The sequence below is a fragment of the Amblyomma maculatum genome, chromosome 1 (genome assembly GCF_055883805.1).
Source record: "Amblyomma maculatum isolate TAMU_Amacu chromosome 1, ASM5588380v1, whole genome shotgun sequence".
NCBI lineage: Eukaryota > Metazoa > Arthropoda > Arachnida > Ixodida > Ixodidae > Amblyomma > Amblyomma maculatum.
This window is the reverse complement of record NC_139344.1, coordinates 331,744,139-331,763,438: the sequence shown is the minus strand read 5'-3', so window position 1 is coordinate 331,763,438 and position 19,300 is coordinate 331,744,139. Positions and strand designations below refer to the sequence as shown.

General features: G+C 44.3%; 1 protein-coding gene across 1 annotated transcript in view; it reads left to right on the top strand.

Moving 5' to 3' along the window:
• Positions 1-644: 644 nt before the first annotated feature.
• The window catches only part of cnk (connector enhancer of ksr), a 53,186-nt gene continuing 34,530 nt past the window's right edge, over positions 645-19,300 (top strand). The window contains exons 1-10 of the mRNA XM_084587315.1: positions 645-767; positions 8,439-8,602; positions 9,845-10,038; positions 11,138-11,267; positions 11,947-12,063; positions 14,756-14,884; positions 15,089-15,193; positions 15,319-15,458; positions 15,916-16,481; positions 18,636-18,802. Coding sequence (XP_084443441.1) covers positions 710-767; positions 8,439-8,602; positions 9,845-10,038; positions 11,138-11,267; positions 11,947-12,063; positions 14,756-14,884; positions 15,089-15,193; positions 15,319-15,458; positions 15,916-16,481; positions 18,636-18,802 — 1,770 coding nt within the window. The 5' untranslated portion in view covers positions 645-709. The remainder of the gene's footprint in view (positions 768-8,438; positions 8,603-9,844; positions 10,039-11,137; positions 11,268-11,946; positions 12,064-14,755; positions 14,885-15,088; positions 15,194-15,318; positions 15,459-15,915; positions 16,482-18,635; positions 18,803-19,300) is intronic.

The following is a 19,300-nucleotide window of genomic DNA, read 5'->3' as shown; positions in this document are numbered from 1 at the left end:
CAACACATTATTGTGAACAAGGCTCCTGTTCGGGAGCCGGAACGTCTTCCATCTTCATTCTTTTGGTCGGTGTGTTCCACTTTCATCATGCACTATCCGGACCAGACGGGATTCCGTCAGACCCTTGACTTCAAACATTCTTGTAATAAGTAACATAGAAATGTTTAACGACATCGAATTTTTTTCAAAAATAATGGTCAGCATTGAAAATTCTTTATAACGAAGTTTCGCTTTGTGAGTATATGTGCGAACCGACACCACCAACGACGCAACGCGCTTTTGACTGCATTTCCAGGAACAAAGTAAAAGTAGAAGGCTGCAGGACATTTTTTTTTTTTTTGTTTCAGAAAAGTAAGTTGTTACTTTTTTTTTTTTTTGGATACTGAGCGAAATGCTGATACAAAAAAAAAATAAAATTAAATAAAAGAAGGACATGCCGTAGCGATTCATGGCATTTCATATATACCAGCTATTTGCCCCGGAAGAACATTCACGCGAGCGGAAAGGCAGTATTTCATGTGTGACCGCTACAGAAGCGTCGCCGGTCCGGGGCTAATCTAAATGCGTGGTTGCGTAAATAACAAGTTCGACACCGGAAGACGCACCTGCACTGTGCGCACGGCCGCTCCGAAACTGAAAGCGGACCTCGGCCGACTGCGCATGAGTCAGTGGGCGCCACCTTACGGCGAGCGACGGTAGTAGGGGGAAGATGGCGTATATCAACATAGCAGAATGGACACCGGAGCACGTCGCAGACTGGTTAAGAGGTAATTACTCATTAATTCTATCGGGAATTAGGTTTGTAACGTCTTTGAAAGCATACCGGATTATCCTAGATGCATAAATGGGCTGCTGTATTCACGCGATCTCGTGCATTGGTCTCGCGCTATCCGCTGTCGAAGGGAGTTGACCGTAGCGCTAGCTAGGTGATGTTCGCTGCGAAGGAATTTTTGATCTGGTCGAGTTCTTCCGTTTATCGCTGTTTACTGTCGACGAGATTTAAGCACTCCGCAGTTGAAGAATGCTTTCGACGGTTTTCGTCAAAACCGGCTAGACTATTGCTAGCGTAGTGGAATATTGCGCGCTTCTTAACGCTGGTCGAGTTAGCGTGAAATCGACCGTTTAAAGGGACGGCGGCTCACTACATCGACGGCGCGCTCTTCTCAGAAAAGCGCTTGTCAATTGCGGCGTCGTATGAAAGGATTTCTCGCAAGTGCTTGTAAACACAGTCGGGCAGTTCAGTGGTGCTTACGTCATCCGTATTTTGCATACTGGTTAAATAGCGCGGTTTCTTTTTACCGAACACCGCCGTGTCACCGGCCAATGAGGTTATGCATTGTGGTCATTCCAGCGCCGGCGCATCTGAAGCGCAGAAAAACTCCATGCGCGAACACAGGGAAATTTGATTTGGTTGCGCTTGCGATCGTCGCAGTGCCTGCCGCCCGTCGTTGCCTCCGTTTACTTTTTTTTTTTTCAACCGTGGGAACGAAACCAACGTAGGACCACATCACCGGATGAAGAGGGGTCGGAGAGAACTCGCAGTCGGGGTCTGAGGAGTCTTTCTCAGGGATTATAAAGCGATATCGATTTTTGCGAGTGTAGACTTTCCTTAAAAGTTTGGACTACTTTCGCATGGCTATTTGTTCTCCTGCAGCTCGTCTCCGTAACCTCGTGACAGTGCTAGACTTAAGTGTTCATTCGACTGCTCTGCGAACTTAGTACAGCCTGTGAGGTGTTCCCGCGGCTGGCATCATTCATTTTGTGTATGAGTGTATTTCGCGCGAGCCTGTCGTGCCCGCTCTTCTGTTTAGTGTGAGTCAGGTGATTAGACGCGGCTGCTTCGCGCCGCGATGACTCAAGGTCTACCGCGCCAGTCATACTGCGCGCTCATTAAGAGCGCGTCGCTTCCGACTGCCTGCGTGCTGTCGCTTTTTCCTTTTTTTGTCGTGGCTTGCAGACACGGGCGGCGGGAAGCGGTTTCTTTGTACGCTGTTGCGCACGTCGCTTGGGTTCTTGCTTTCGGGCTACTTGTTATTTGCCAAGAGTTTTTCCAGCGACGTCGTGCTCGGAGAAAGTAAGTCGGAGAGGTAAAGAACTATGTTAAAAAAAAAAGGGGGGGGGGGGGGGGGGAGGAAGGTCGTTCTTATTGTCGTCCTTGTAGCTTGCTTAGGCGCACATTACGTAGTTGAAAGCTGTCATTAAACAGCAGTGAAACAATAAGGCTCTTGTCGCGGACAAGCCGTGACCTAATTTGCTGTTTGTAATTATTCAGCTGCTTTCTTTCTTTTCTTCTTCTTTTTTTTTTTTTTTGACCGTATGCATAACCGAAGTTGCAGGTTGCAGTATAAAGTTGCCGTCATACATATCTTGTACTCGGCGCATGGCATGCAGAATGTCGATTTGCATTGACATTAGCAACTTGCATAGATTAAAATTTATGTTTGAAGGAATGTTGAATATTGCTAGGAGCAAGCTACGACAGAACTGATGTGCAGACTGAAAATAAGTTAGTCTTCTTTTTTTGTTCCGTTCTCGAACTGAGCTGTAGCTGGAGGGAGAAATACTTGTAAGGGTGGGTGGTAGCCATGACTGGAGGTAATTGGCAGCAAGAATGCTTCATAGCGTGGCTGCTGGTAAAGAATATTCTGATCGTGCAGTTTGACTGGTAAGCACTTGTATACAGGGGCTCCGGAACAGGGGGAACAAATGCGTGACCATCCCTGCAACATTTCTCCAAAGGGGCAGCACCCCCCAGCCTCCAAATGCTTGTGCACAAGTTTCCGACAGATTCTTCAGTTCTAGGACATTATTAAAGTAAAGCACAGTGGGACTGTGCTCAGCGATGGATTAATGGGTGCGTGTGCGAAGGAGTCTGCCCCCCCCCCCCCCCCCCCTTCCTTCGACAGCTCCTCATCACCGACACCTGAGGAAAGGTTGGTTTATGGTAGGAGAGATGCCGTAGTGGAGGGTTCGGGAAATTTCTACCACCTAGAGTTCTTTGACGTGCAGTGACAGCACACGGGCACCTTACTTTTCGAAAAGTGGTCGCTGCGGCGGCCGGGATTCAATCCTGCATCCTTGGGCAGAGCGGTTGAGCACAGGCTACTGCATGACCACGGCAGGCCCCTGGGGAAAGGGTTCCATTTATTGTAACATGCGAATTACATGGAACCATATGGACTGAAACAAGCAAGAAAACCAGAAAAAGGAGATGAGGCTTATGTAACTTCATTCAGCTTGATCAATTGGGGATCTGTCGTGCAAAAACGAATTCCCTGCTACCCAAGGGGGCCCTGTTTTTATCTGGTAATCTGCATTTGCTTACAGATTGGGAAGAGTCTTTCATAGTTTGCCATCAATTAATCTCCACCTTTCAGGATATGATGCGATAATGTTAATAGATCTCGTCTGCAGCTCCTCTCGTGTATTCTCATTTGAGTTCATCCCCTTTTCTAATTGCTTATCTTGCAATTGACATAGGTACCTATAAAGCCTCTATTTAACCAAGCCATACAGATGTGCCTGTGTGGCCTGAAAGTAGGCTGTCTTATTAATTGCCCAAGGGTTCTGGAAGGTTTCACTTTTTTTAAATTTATTTTTATTTTTTTCATACTGCAGATCATTGTACAGATCCAAGCAGAACAAATACATAAGTAGATATCACAGATACAAAAGCACAAAGTAAAATGAAAAACAAAATAAACAAAGTGAAACATACAGCATCACTCTGCGCTGTCAATCATTGTGTGGGAAATTCCACTCTGTAATGGTACGTGGAAAAAAGGAAAAATTAAATGTGTCAGTGCGAGCAAAGTATGGAGTAAGGGCACTAGGATGAGGGTGACGTGTAGGTCATGTAGTGAAAAAGGATACTTAGGGTGCACCATCAAGCACCAACTTGTTATTTATGAGCAAGGAAAGGAATTCTCCACGGATACTTTTTTTTCGTGTCTCAAGGGGTTGGATATTTTTAATATTCATAAGAGCAGATAAAAAACAAAATGGGGAAAACTTTGAATAAATAAATCTTACAGCTTTTCTTTGAGCTTTTTCAAGTTTTTAACATTGCTTTTAGTATAAGGATCCCACACCACGCATTCATACTGGAGCTTAGGCCTGATTAGTGAATTATAGGCGAGTAATTTAACTTCAGCGGGGCTTTCGAAAGTTTGTTTTGCAAACATAGCATGCGAGATGCGGCGAGCAGATATTTTCAACATGTGAATTCCAGGACAGGTTGTTAGTTAATGTTACACCTAATTATTTAAAACTGGATACTTCATGAAATGGTGATTGCTCAGGGTGATACCTGGGATATTTTTTTTTTTTTTTTTTTTTTTTTACGTGTCACACGAAGGAAATTGCTCTTTTCTTAATTTATGACCATGCCCCATTTCTGGTAACATGTAAGGACGTTAGAGAAATATCAAGATCAGTTTGCTGATTAGAGCATTTAATATCCCAGCACAGTATTGCAGTCATCTGCAAACAAATGATTCTCCACGCCAGGAACAACTGCGTGAACAATATCATTAATATAGATAAGAAGTAATAAAGGCCCGAGTACACTTCCTTGGGGCACTATAGAAGTGACTGCAAGACCATACGATTCCTCTCCATTGATTGATACATACTGTTTGTAGTTAGTTAAATAGCCTGAAATCCAGATAACCAACATGTCAGGAAGGCCAATTGCTAAGTTTTAAAATTAATTTATTATGAGGGACTTTATCAAAAGCTGTGCTGAAGTCTAGGAATATAACATCAAGTTGACCATTACTGTCTCATCTCAACCACTGAGCTCAAAAGAAAAGCCTGGGTTAGCAACTCCTGCCATGTCCTATGGTCTTGTGACGTCTTGCAACCTGCTGACCGATCATTACCCAACCATATCATCTGCCAACTGCAACCTGCCAGAGCTATGCCCTTGATTTTTAACTCACAAAGCTGACAGCGCTAGATTTTCCGCTAAACGAGGCCTTTGCTGCTATCACACTAAGATGTAAAATAATAATGATAATCAATCAATCAATCAATCAATCAATCAATCCTTATTTAATGTGCGCAGGAACAACCATATGGTGTTCGTGCTGCAGCACAAATAAAAAAATGCACACACAAGTTTTACACACACAGATAAAAGCACAAAAGCAGAAAAAAATAATACTTAAAATGAAATTGAGACGAAAAGAGTCACGGAGAGAATGAAATCAGTGAGTAGCATGTCTTGTAGGCGTGGTGTGAAAATTTTAGAGCACCACGAAAAAAAAAACGATAGAGAAAATGATCAAATAACGGTCATTGATTATAAAATAAACAACCATTCCAGGCACAACAAGTGCGTTGTACCTAAAACACAGGTTAGAAATACAGGAAAATACAATAAAGGAATACAATTGAATGCGGGACAGTAAGATTAGAATATAAAGTTTAAAGTTAAAATATAAATAAGAAACGGATAAAAGGCAGTTCAAAATACAAACAGCATTGAACAGCAGAAAAAGCAAAAGTGTAAGTAAATACAATATTTAGGATAGAAAGTGGAAGTTATATGTGGTAAAGTACTGTTTAGAATACAACACTACGAACATCCAATGTAAAGGAATAGAGCGAGTTTCGGAAGTTGTCAAGGTGAAGACAAAAAGAGTTAAACAACCTCTGCATTCTGTCCAGAGGGGAATGGGAATGGCCAAGAAGGAGTTTGTACAGAAAATTTATATCTACTCTCACATGACAGCAGTTAAGAGAAGGAAGATTCAGTGGGGTACTCCCAGTGGAGCGAGAGGAGGAAGTTGTGCAAGGAAAGCGATATCTAAATATCCGTAATAATAATAATAATAATGATGATGATGATGATGACGACGACGACGACGACGATGATAATAATAATAATAATAATTGGTTCACAAGAAGGGAAAGGCACAGTGTCTGTCACACTTGTTTCTGTGGACACCTGAACTACACTGTAATGGAAAAGAGAAAGAGGAGCCTTAGTGAAGGGCTACAGAGTAATTTCGACCACCTGGGGATCTTTAACCTGCACTGATTTCTTGCATGTAAAAGGGGACAATATGTGAAATGAGGAAGAAAATGTTGCTTTTTTCCCGCCACCACCACCACGGGCGCCTTCCACCACTTAACAGTTCCATTGTTCCTTCTCATCCGCGTTCAAAATAGGAACTAGAAAGGAGCTGCCGCAGTGCCTCCCGGACAAGTCCTTTATTTTCTCCTTCCCTAAGCATTGGTGGTTGCGTTTATGTCCTGTAAAACTAATACTACTACATTACAGTCGCATAAATCTTGTTGATCGCATTTTGTTACTGTACAGGAAAGCATATCGGGCTCTTTGTTGGGCTGAAAGTTGAAAAACTTGTTAGAAAAATGTGTCGGAAAAAATATGAATGTGGTTTCATATAAGATTGTTATACAGCCGTTTTTACACAGAGCTCAGTGGGGTGTCAAACCATTTCTGTTCCCATTTAGCATCAATCTGCTAGTCAAATTAGAGGCTAGTTTGCTACTGTAGGGATTCTAACCGATATGTACCTGCAATTGTATGCTGTTGACTGTAAGTACTATAGACCTTTGCATCAGGCGAGGAAGATGTCGAAATGCCTGCTCTCTGGGTTGTTGCAAACCGGTTCCACTGCTGGTACCGCCGTGGTAGCAAAACATGCACTCAGCAATGGCCCAGTGAGCAATGCGGTGACACCCAGGAAGCCCTCGTTGCAAAACTTCACTGTGAAGTGAGGCAGGTACTACGCCTTCCTTTTCCCAAAAACCAAACCAACTAAAGACATTTAACGCTTTCCCAAACTCTGTCAGTCTCTCAATGACAAAAATTCATAAAATGACAAGCCGGTATTCAAGGCACTATTTCTGAAGGCGAAGCTTAAGCGTCCTCCTAATTTCAAATATTTAGTGCACTTAAAATTAAATTAGTGTAGTGCAGAGGTGGGCAGTGGGGAAGGGGGCCTATGTATGCATTAGCTCAGGCCCCCCATATTTCTTAATCAGGCCCTGGCTGAGCTAGCTGGCCTTTGAGCCAGCCACAAAGCATTTCCTTTGAGTGACCTGGACCAGTCATGTCCCAACAGGAGCCATATTGACCGTCTGTTCAATAATTATGATTAATCAACAGAATGCGCAAAGGCTTTTGATGTAGTTGGTCACTCCTTATATATGTGTTTTTATATAAAGTTGCCCATTTAATTTAGTTTCTTTATGCATTACTAAATACATCACATAACACAAAAAAAACTATAAACAGAATTCGTAAACATTTAAATAAAGCAATAAATAAAGCAAACTTGAGGTCTACCCTCACCCCCTCATGCAGAACAAAGGTTTAGACTCCTTACTTTTATTTAGACGGCCGTTATCATTGTGAGTATTAATGGGAGGTGTAGAAATGGAGGAATTGTTGCCCGATGTCAGTGCTGGGTATTACATATTGAAGTGATAAACATGCATATACTTTTAATGGTCCAGAAAATAAAATTACATAATATTAGTAGAACATACCCTCCTTTTGTTGCCGGATGTGTATTAACATGCAAGATATATTTGTGCTTGTGAAGGTCCTTCATAGCTCTCCCAAAAGGACTGAAATGTTAGTGCATTGTGCAATCACAGGACTGCTGCTTCTTATGAATTGCCTGCTATTTGCAGAGTTTCCTTCTTTATAATGATTGTGTACAACTTGACAATCCTTTAGCACAGGCAAAACAATTTACTTTTTGGAACACAGTGCAGGAAACTTTGCTCGGAAGGAATGCAGTCATATTTTTCATCAATCTCTTGTTGTATTGTGTGGTGCTATGGCTTAGAGACAGCAGCACAGAAGCTGAGCTTTTGTACAGCCCAAGGGTTTTTCTTCTAAGCCTCGTAACAGGGCTCAGTACGCATCTGCTCTGTTTGAGATCTAGTCGATGACAAATCTAGTCCCCATTCTTCTCTATGCTTACCTATGTATTTCAGTATTGTTTCCAGGGGCTTAGAGTGCTTAGAATTGAACCCCTTGGGCCGTATATTTTTGTCAAAGGCTGTACATAATTTAGTGTGCTCGGAGAACTTTCATTCACTGTGGCATGCTCCATTAGGAGGTGCGGATGTTTTGCAAAACTTTCGTTATGCAGGCTGGTGTTCCTGAAGTATTTGGAAAACATATTTTTGTGCCTTCGTACACGACAGTGCTTTTGGGTGCAATATTGGTATGGCTGGGGTCAGCGTGAGAAGCATTTATACTGCAGTGCAGTGTCTGATAAGGGTTTTGGAAACTGTGGCGAGGCTAGCGGCAGTTACCTGTGGCTGTCGGGCATGGGCCTGTGGTAACAGCAATGCAGGCTGCAGCTAGCTGCCTTAGTAGGTGTCTGGCAGCTTCAGGACTACCACAGCTCTTTTAATGCATTTTCTGCGCCCTTGTTTCACTCGTGCAGGCCTGGACGACATTATCATCCCTTATGTGCACTTCTTCCTCAACAACAACATCGATGGCCACCACTTGCTCACGCTGGGCCCAGACGATCTCACCAGCCTCAACATCTCCAAGGTTGGCCACCAGGAACTCATCCTCGAGGCTGTCGACCATCTACGTCAGCTGGTTAGTGTGGCATGTTTGTGTGCAGTTGTAGATGCGGAGTTCAATGCACAATGCCTCCGGGTACCTAGCACAAGCTGTTCACAGGCCTGATACTTTGCTACTGTGGGATGAATTGATTGGGGAACATGGGTCTTTATTTTGCACCGTGCAAACCAACGGCACTTTAAACATTGTGCTGCTTAATCGAGCTGTGATCGTGCCACTCAGATCAAAGCAAGTTCATTGGCAGGCATGTATCCTCTACTATCCTTGGTGCTGTCATAATGTCGAAAACATGCTGGAGGGGAAACTCTCCTTGTGTGCCTTTTGAAGTGAACATTGTCACGTCAAAATGCAGTGCCAGTAAAGGTGCGTGTGCTGGTTGCACCTAACGGTTGTGATGCGGCACATGCTTGGCAAGTAGCACCTTGCCATGGAAGCAAGATCAGATGGATTATTTTAGTCTGTCCGACTACTGAAGGGGTAAGTTAGATGCCTCGTGGTGAAATTCAACATCGTGACCGTAGAAGGCAGAAGACATGCATGCTTGGAGAGTATTCCCAGGCAGCGTGGGACTGGCTCCGCACTTATGATTCAAAGTATCTAACTCAGCACTGCTTAATCTGCAGTTGTTGCTATCGGAGTGTTTCGTCAAAATAATTATAAAGAGAATTCTTTAATATCCCTTTAAATCTACAAACGTGCCCTTACCTTCTTTGTTTCAACCAACACCAAATGCGTTAAAAAGCCCCCTTAATTTGAGTTCTGCTTAATTTCAGCCTATGTACAGACCTCTTCAAGTTCGAATTGTCAGTGTTCAGCTGTAGTTGTACATCAGCCAATGGAAAGCTAGGGATGAATTGAAGCCTTATAAGCTTAAAACTGGGACAAATGAAGGTTGGTGGGCTTAACTGTGCTATCCAGCAGCCATATTCTTTGTAGGCGTTACATGGGATATATGCGCTTGGCAGGGAAAGGGTGAGCACTAAATAGACGGCCACAAAGTGACCTGGATGCAGCAGTTCTATAAATGGGGTGCCGTTTCTTTTTCAAAGAGTTCAATATCATTTTGGAGAGGTGGCTTAATGGACAGTACACGGAAGCATTATTTTATTCACTTTCATTGTATTACCTTAAAGACCTCTTCCATGGTATTACATCAAGGTGATACCAGGTGGTTGGCTTTAGTTGGCCAATTTTACACAATCAATGCACCTCGGAGAAAGGCCCTAACTCACCAGCTGTCCTGTGTGAAACTTGCAGCACTACAAGCTGATCACGGAGAACCTGCAGTCATTGGCACTGAAGCTAGGCTGCCGGGCTCGCAGTGTCTACAATGACATCAAGCGCATATCAACGACGGATCAAGAAAATGCCATCAAGATTGCCACCAGCATCCTGGCTGACGTCTCTGAAGTACTGCTCTCTGTCAAGGCATTTGTCTCCTGGTTGGACAGGTGAGAGAAACACTCCACCACCTTCTCCACTAACTGAAAGCGCAGTTTTTCTTCTGCTTTAGGTTATGGGCAGAGGTTATCGGAAATCAGTGGGTGAGGCCTTTATCCTAACGTGGACGCAGCCTAGCTGATGATGGTGAAAGTGGTGTAATTATGATGGCGTATGAAGCAAGAGCAAAGAGGAAGGAGGGCTTCTCAGTGGTTCGGGCGTGAACAGCTTACAAGGTAAAGTTGCCTACACACCTGAGCCACTAGAAATCGTTGTGATGCTGGCACACTGCACAAGAAAGAATTTTGTCTTGTGCTGCCGATATACTACTGCCCTACGTGCTAACCTGAGCTGTGTCTGCATTTTTTGCCATATGTCAGTCAAGAGAACATGAACATCATGTCTATGTTCTAGTAGTCGCGCTTTTCGGTCTTCTAGGCCATAAAATAAGCCGCAGTTTAGCAGTGGGTGTTGCCATCCAAGTGATGGCAACGTATGGAGCAGGCGCTGTTTGGTGGTGAAGCTATGGGAAGTGGTGGAGATGGGGAAGTGGGGGCGACATTATTAGAGTTTATGTGGCGAGGCACTTGAGCAACACAGCTGTTGTACCAGAGATGCAGGGTATACCGCGGCAAAGTTTTTCCCTCGCATCGCTGCATGGCACGAAGCAATGCATTGCAAATATTTCATGTTTATTTTGACCCTCGTAAACAAGGTGCACTGTCAGGTTTTCCTTTATTTATTTGTCTTATTGAGTGATGCGGTTTAGTTTTTCAGCTGTGCAGCGAAATATGGGCAGTGTTCTGTGGTATTGAAATGCATGGGGAATGCTCCTATAAGTGGACCATGCTTGACGTGAATACTTATCATCTGTCCATGTAGCAGACCCATATAACGTGATATATGGCATGTCTGTGCAACATGGCATGTCACGTCTGTCAAGAATGGCTTGTGGGCCTTGTTATCGAGCCTAGCAGTCATGTTATTGTTAGCATCACCATTCGTGCTAGGCCATCCACCGAAGGCAGCAAAATGGTCTGTGTAGTGACTATGGTAGTCTTTGCCAGGGTGATTGGATGGTACAGCCCTTAACCTTGTTTTGACTTGCAGGGCGCCCTTTGAAGGCCAGGAGCGCTATACCAACATTCGGCAGACGGTGTTGAAACTGGGCATTGAGCTGGCATCTACAGCACAGCGAGACCATTTTGCAGCCAAGCCTTACGCTGTCATACAGAGCAGTGTAAGTGCCACGAAAGCTTTGCCTTATGCCTTCCCTTGCTCTTTCTTCTATAGCCTGGCTTGTTGCACACTCTGGCTGGATGCTTAAACCTTGTTACTTTTTTTGTCTTTTTACTCATGTAGCACAAAGCTGTGCCCTTCTTTTCCCTTTTCTCATTTCAACTAAGGGAATGGGATGTAGGCTGAACAAACACCAATTACAAGATTAACATTGTGTCTGAAACGCGAGGGGTTGTCACCAAATCAACACACCTGCATTTTGTCATCGACTGTCTATCGTTATTCTTGCACTGTTATGTCAGAGTGTCGCTGTCAGTACCCATACTTTTACAACTGTTCTTTCTCTTTGGGCTTCACATAGCAATTTTTTTTCATTTGCATTATTGCGTTGAGAAGTTATCATTTGAGGCAGTTCATGGTCAGAAAAGAACTTCTCAAAATGTGATAACACTGTGGTCGCTTAGTGCACGTTGGTAACGAGGGCTTTCTCTGAGAAGCATTCAAACATGTTATTTAGTGCTTGGCTCTATATTGATTTCCATTTATCAGCAAGGGGAGGGGGGGGGGGGGGGGTGGCTAGGAAAAGATGCTATATGCTTACTGGCAGTTTACCTGGGTTGTTGACATTAAATAACTCTCTCTTCTCCTCCCCCACCCCCCTCTTTCTTATTTTACTGCAGTGCTATAACCTGGCTGACATTTGTGATATCATCATCCAAGAGTGCCACGACTCCCTCATCATTCAGCCAGCTTCCCTAGATGTAGCCACTGTGAAGAAAAAGACTGACGAGGAATGGGTATGCATAACGTTACCTCGCAACTCACGTCAGGTGGCGACGGGCTTTCCCTTCTGCTCTTTGCAGCCTTAATCTGTCGGTGCTCTATTTCCTGCCCTAAGAAAAAGGTAGCACACATGGCTTCTAATTATACCTTATTATACCTCATCTTAACAGCACAAAACAAGGTGAACAAGGCCCTCTACAGTAGCCCAGTGGTTAGCGCAGTCGACTGCTGAAACAAAGAACGAGTGATTAGATCCCAGCCGCAAAGCAACACGCTCATGTATTATGCACTATCAGTGTACGCTAAAGAACCCCACATGGTTGAAATATTCGAGCACTCGTTATGGCATCCCTCATAGCCTGATTCGCCTTGAGACGTTAAACCCTGTAAACCAAACTAACCAATATGAACTAGGTGTTAAGGGGGAACCTCAGTCCGTTAGCCAGCATGTTGAGATGAGTCCTCTTGTCAAGATGTTGGCTAACAGAGTGAGGTTTTCACTCAACCCTTGTTCATTTTACTTTGCATTATCAGGAATCCCGTCTTCCTTGCCTTTCTCTATCATGGACACATTGCCTTGGTCACTTTTGTAGCTTGTGTCTTAATTGCTGTGTAGCATGGTTAGTGAGGGTATAGATCTTGCTGTTTAATGTTAGATTGTAGCAACTGGATTACATTATCTGTCTCAGTCTACGCATCTACAAGTTCTGAGCATAGCCTTATCCACAGAATTATAACTACTGGTCGTTTTGCATTAATGTGTGCTGTTATGGAATGTTTTTTAGCGCTAAGAGTAGAACATAATTACAGTAATGAAAGCCAAGTAAGTACACTGCTTAGCTATTCCTGTTGTCACAAGATGGTTTTCCTGCTTCTCGTTCCATGAATGAGGTTTTGATGGTGAATTCTTTATGCTGCTCACTTTAAAAAAGAATGCTTTTAGGAAAAGTGCTAATGTAGCTTCGTTTTGGAATGTTGTCCGTCCTCACATGTTCGCAAACTTTGTGCATAAATGGTCTGTAGTCGTGGTAGGTTCACAGGATCTGGCGGTGTGAAACAATGGAAAAGTACAATTTTATTGTGCAAACATTCGAAGACCCATAGAAACAAAAACTTGTCATCGTCAGTATGTGGAGGTGATGTCCACAAACATCAGATGCGATGACAAAGGTCACATAATGACTGATAACGGTATCACTGCATTCAGGAAAAATTGAGGTAGCTAATAATGGTAATGAAATTGGTGTTTAATATTAATTACCAATTCTAATTAACAGTATTTTACTGCAGGTGTCAACACTCAGTACAAAAAAGTTTCAGCGTGCGTGTTAATACTAACTGCTCACAGTACGTCACTGTTAACAATCACAATTCCAGTACTATTCCAGTAACATCAGGTGTCCCGCAAGGGTCTGTCCTTGGTTTGTTTTTGTTTTTAATTCATATTAATGATTTACCAACAAAATTATGTAGAAATATTTGCATGTTTGCCGATGATTGTGTAATTTATCGCCAAGCTATTAATGCTTCTGACCACACATCTCTTCAAGACGACCTTAACTGCATTCAGGAATGGTGTGCCAATTGGTTCATGGTACTTAACACTCATAAATGTAAAATCTTGTCCTTCACTCATCAGCACAACCCACTTCATTTCCCATACGTAATAGCTAAGGTCCCTGTACAGCTGTCTCTATCATACAAGTATTTAGGCGTAGTGACTTATCCTGGAGCACACACATTACGAACATCATTTCGTCTGCTAATAAAACACTTGGATTTTTAAGACGTCATCTCAGCCAAGCCTCTAAGCATGCAAAGTTATTAGCATATAAATCTCTTGTCAGACAAGAATTAAAATATGCCTCATTCATTTGAAGCCCGCACCAAGCTTACCTTATAAATTCACTTGAATCAGTACAAAACAGAGCAGCCAGATTTATTCATTCGTCATATTCTTACATCAGTGTGTCAGGGTCGAAAGCTGAATCCGACTTATTGCCCTTATCTCTTTGTTGCCGTATTGTCAGCCTTTGCTTGTTTCATAAATTTTTCCATAGTTCACTAGACCACGCACCCTACATTGTCCCTCCAGTCCGCATATCTCATCGCACTCGTCATTCTTTTCAAGTTTCTCGACCTCATGCCCATACTACCACTTTTGTGGCATCATTCTTTTCCCGTTCTGCAGCAGACTGGAATGACTTACCTAACGACATCGCAGCTATCACATTCATTTCCAATAATGTTACCAGTCATGTTTCTTTGTGTTAACACTTGCTCATCAAAATATATGTACCCACCCCTTATGTGATACCCCTCATGTGTCTGTCAGGTAATAAAATGAAATGAAATGAAATTCAATACAAGCACAGACAACCAGTTCAGAAGCGGCAACAAATTTAATTCGGCAATGCCATGGGCCTTGAAGGCCCATGGCATTAACCACAAGGTATTAGCCACAAGTAAGTCTCTTAAATGCACCCAGTTGTTTTGTTTGTCCAATTCGTGGCATGTGCTGGGTTGCATTTCATTGTTCGAATTCCTTTACTTTATGAATGAGAATGAAGGAAGGCAGTGCTTTCAGGTGCAGATCTGTTCTTGCTGTAATCATTCTGCCAGCGATATTGATAACCATAATAAATAATAATTTTGACTGTGAAGGAGTAGGGTGATGATTTTATTTTTCTTCCTTGTTGCTCACAGGGCATGCAGATCAATTCATCTTACTCTGGCATCCATGTGGTTGGCGGCGTCAAGTTTCAGAGCCCCAGCCACCGATGTGGCAAGGTGGACGTGGGCGACGAAATTGTTCAGATTAACTACCAGACTGTGGTAAGTCGTCCTTTCCCCATGGTGTAGGGGATTGTACCGTGTAGCACTGTCATAAGGTGCACGTAGGCTGAGTCACGCTTGCATTCAGTTAGCGCCAAGTTGGCTGGGAGTTGACTATAGGGTCAGTGCTCTTTGCAGTGTGATGGCTGTGTCAGCTTATTTCTGCCGCCTAAATTATTCTCTCTGTGGTTTTGCTTGCGCCAGGTGGGATGGCAGCTGAAGCACTTGGTGTACATGCTTCAGGAGCATCCCACGGAAGTGCTGCTCACCTTAAAGAAGAGGCCTCGGCACACAAACATCTTGGGGCAGGTGGGTGTGTGTGTGATGAACTTCGCTTAATTTCTGTAGAATGACAAAACGGTGCTGGGGTGGGCAGGACTTGCTCCTCATCCGTTCCTGAGTTGTTTCTTTGCACTGTGTGCGACCATATGCAGGTCATAGTCCTGAGGCCATACAGGATTCCACTAAAGAAGGTCACCTATGGCAAGGTGATGTGGCCGGAGAACGGTGTCCAGCCAGTCAGCATCGAAGAAGTCTTTCCCGTAAAGGCACAGCCAGAACCTTCAAGCCCAAGGCATGCAAAAACTTTAACAACACCTTCTCAGTTTTCTTGGCTAGAAGTCTTCCAAAGCTTATTGAGAACATCCGGGAAATTTTGTCCCGAGGTTTAAGAGCATTCACCAGCTTATGAATTTTGTGCTTCTGGGTTTACACACATCGCAGCAGCTTTGTGTGGGTTGCAAAAAAAGTGGAAGTTTACTTCATGCTCTGAAAGAACATGTCAGGCTCTTGCATCGAGTATGTCTTCTTCCTTATTATGACGCTTCTTAGGGAATGCTAAACACCTGTGCCAAATTGCGGCTTGAAAGAGTAGTCAGCCTGCCTCTTAAAAATTTGATACATTGCTTATAAAACTTCATTAGTAATTATCACTTTGGGACGTAATGGAAATGAAGGTCTTAGGTGACTGGTTCAAAGGTCGCTCTGCAAGTGGACTGGGCTGAGTTCATTTTTTCTCCTTGCCATTTTAGAGCGGCGCTGCGAGAAGTCGAAGACGACGACTCTGCCTTTCTGCCAGATGCAGCCGTGCAGAGCGCCACGTCTACCACAACTACCTCAGTTGCGGCGCCATCATCCATACGGGCACAGGTCTTTCCTCCTCGGTCACGAGCCGCCATCCACCGGAGAGCCACGGTCAGTGGCGCATCGCCGACTGTCACAAAGGCTCCCGTCAGCCTGCAGGATTTGGTCGCTGGTGGAATTCCTGGCCTCTTTGGCGGCAGTTCGAAGAAGAAGGACACTGTGTTCCGTTCGGTCTCCCACGATCCCGGTTGTCACGGGGCTGGCGGAAAGCTGACAGTGGCGGAAGGTGCGGGTGCTGCAGATGATGGGAAGGAGCCTGACGGGAAAACTTCTGAAAAGTCAGACAAGAAGCTGGAGCCTCAGTCGACAAACATGCCCACAAAGGAGTCACCTGTGGTGTCTAAAGGCAGGACGGCTTCAGATTCAGCAGTGGTTCCTCTTGTTGGGAGGTCCTTTGGAATGGCGGGGACACTTTCTTCACGCCTCAGAGAAGTCCGAGGTTTGGCAACAGGTGGTGAGTCACACTCACTATTTAAATGCATGTGATGCTAATGTGAATTGTGTACTGGAATTAAGTGCAGTGTTTTTTGTAGTGCTACATTCGGCATTCGTGTTGCTCTCTGTGTGACAAAGTTGTGTGGTTTAAGCTTGAAGGCCTTTGTAGGCTGCAGGAACAAGGTGTACAATGTATTTACTCACATTTGTACATATTGGAAGGTGCAGCACAAAACCAGATGCAAGGCAAACAGGAAGAGCATCATAGAGACGAGCACTTGTCTCTTCCTGTTCGTCTTGCGTCTATTTTTGTGCTATGCCTTTCAGTATGAACCAGTATGCCAACTTTTCTTCACATCTGTGCATAGCAGACTCTCTCTCAAACATGAAGGGGTCAGAAAATTGCCTCTAAGGAATATATGTGAGTTTGCTTGGTATGCACATATACATTGTCACGACTTAAGTCCCAAGGAGCCGTGAAAGTACAGGTAGGTGAGAACCCGAGAATCGTGTCGGGTTCCAGCACTGATATCAGAGTTCAGCCTTAGTGCGCCTCTCGAGCCAAGGCCGCTTCGTTGTCATTGTCCTCAAGCGCGGCGGCAGCGCGGTGCTAGGCACGTGGCATTATTCCCCCCCCCCCCCACCCCTCCCTCCTTCGCAAAAGAAAAACGTAGTCTTGATGACAGGGTGAAAAGAAAAGAAAAAAAAGAAGAAATGAGGGATGAGGTGAACTGTACAATAAGTCAAGTCCTCATTTGCGGGAAACGTCAAGGTTGTGAAACGCAACGTTGACACAGTGCTCAGTCACGCAAAAAGTACAGCTTTCAGCGCACCAGATCACAATTTCAGGCCGCTGACGCCGAAGACTGACAGTCACATTCTGACGCTGTTTAGGTAGTGCAGGAATTTATACGGTCCGAAATACCAATGTAGCAGTTTTTTGCACAAGCCTTTGTAGCGCATGTGAGTCCACACCTTGCTTTGTTGTCGTTGTCCCCAAATGCAGCAGCCGTGCAGGGCTAGGCACATGAAAATATGCTGTATTAAAAAAAAAAGCAAGAAAATGGTCGTCCCGAGAGAGAGTAATTGCTAACAGAGTATTTATTGCACTGTGCATGAAGTGAGCTTAAGATGGAGAGCAGGGAACCAGCTCACATTATCCTACTTGGAAATGGCATTGGGCTAGTTTTTTTTCACTGCCTAACCTTTCTCACTGCATCCCAGAGCAGTCACTATTTTTCTTTTTATGAGATGTGCTCTTCTTCTTGCTGTGAGTGCTTGTAAGGTGCCCAGCAAGTAGCCATTGTCTCCCATATCTTCCTGCAGCATAGCTATTTTCCAGTCTGTGAGCATAGACACTACACGCCTTTATGTGGACTACAGGCAGTGCACATACACTGATATCTGGCCATTTGCACTTCGTGAGAACACACACATGTCGCGACGCCGCGACGGTTGAAAGTGCAGCCCCACAGGTTTTAATCCTTGAGGCAATGAGTGGGCACATTTTGCGCACACGCACCTTGTAATCTGTGCAAGGCAGTGTCACTGCATGATATCAAGATTTCTGCCAGTACAGGTGCGATGGCGCCCTCCTTTTTCTGCACCCTCAAGAAAGCTTCCCTCAAGAAAGCATGCTCACGTAACACAGCTTTCCCGTTAGTCTTCACAATGGTGTTCGAAGCCACCTTGTGGGAGTGCAGTTTCTTGCACAGAAGCATGCTAATGTATCTTCAATGAAAGTTTTTACTACTACTGTTTTACTGAATGTCTAGTTTCGTCTCCTTTATGTTTTTGCCATGTTCTCTCTTGTGAAGTTGTACGTAACGTGTATAACTTAGTATCGGTGGTCATTCAGAATACACACCCAGTCGTTTTTAAAGATTTTCATAGTGTCGCCAAAGGCATGGAAGCGAAGTCGAGGGAAGCAAAGAATCAGGTGGAGTTTTGAAGCTGTGAGGTTTTCTTTGGTGGTGTGGCACCACGGTTTGGGCAGTATAATTGAAAACCACTGATAGAGGCCCTTTGTCGGCAGTGGGCATGACCGGCCTGGTGACGACCCCACTCCATGCTTTGGACTGAACCCTTTGCGTGCATATCTCTGGCTTATAAAATGTTCATCGCTGCATTGATCGGTTATTTGGTGAACTTGGGCTCCGTTTCTTTCGTTCAGAGTCTGCGAAACAGTCTAGTGGGCCTCCTGCAGCATCCTGTGGGAGTCGTGTTCCTGCCGACATCCGTCATGAAGTGGGGAGCCAGTCACCGCGGGAACGGAGGCTGTTTGGACCCAGCACCGGCAAGCGCTCACCCATGGTCACTCTCAGGGTTCCGAAAATAGAGGTTGGTGTGGTTACTAGTTTGGTGTGCTGAAATTGTGAGACAATGTTGAGATTTTCGCCACAAAATCATGTGAAATTTGCGAATAATTTCTAGCTTGGAATTCCATATCACTGAAGTATTTTCATGGCAGTGTTCAAAGTCCTGTTCTCCAAAACATCTAGCATTGCTGGCACTGTTGGCATTTTGAGGGAAAAATCTGTATTATACCTCTAGAAGGTGGTAATTGGCAGGTGACTCGGCCGGGCACTGAATGATCAGTGGGTTCTGGGATATCAGATCACAAGCCCGAGTTGGGCCTTAGATTTCTATAGAAGATGAGATGGAAAGTGAACTTGGGACCGTTGAGAAAATGAATTAGTGTGAGGTAATAGGGACACAAATAAAGAGATTAAGCGAGCATTAAAGTGTATGTACGTGAACGCAAGTGGAGCCATAGACTGGTGGCTGTAATGCTGTCGCATCACACTAAAGGCTGAGCTTCTGAGCGTCCCCCAATCG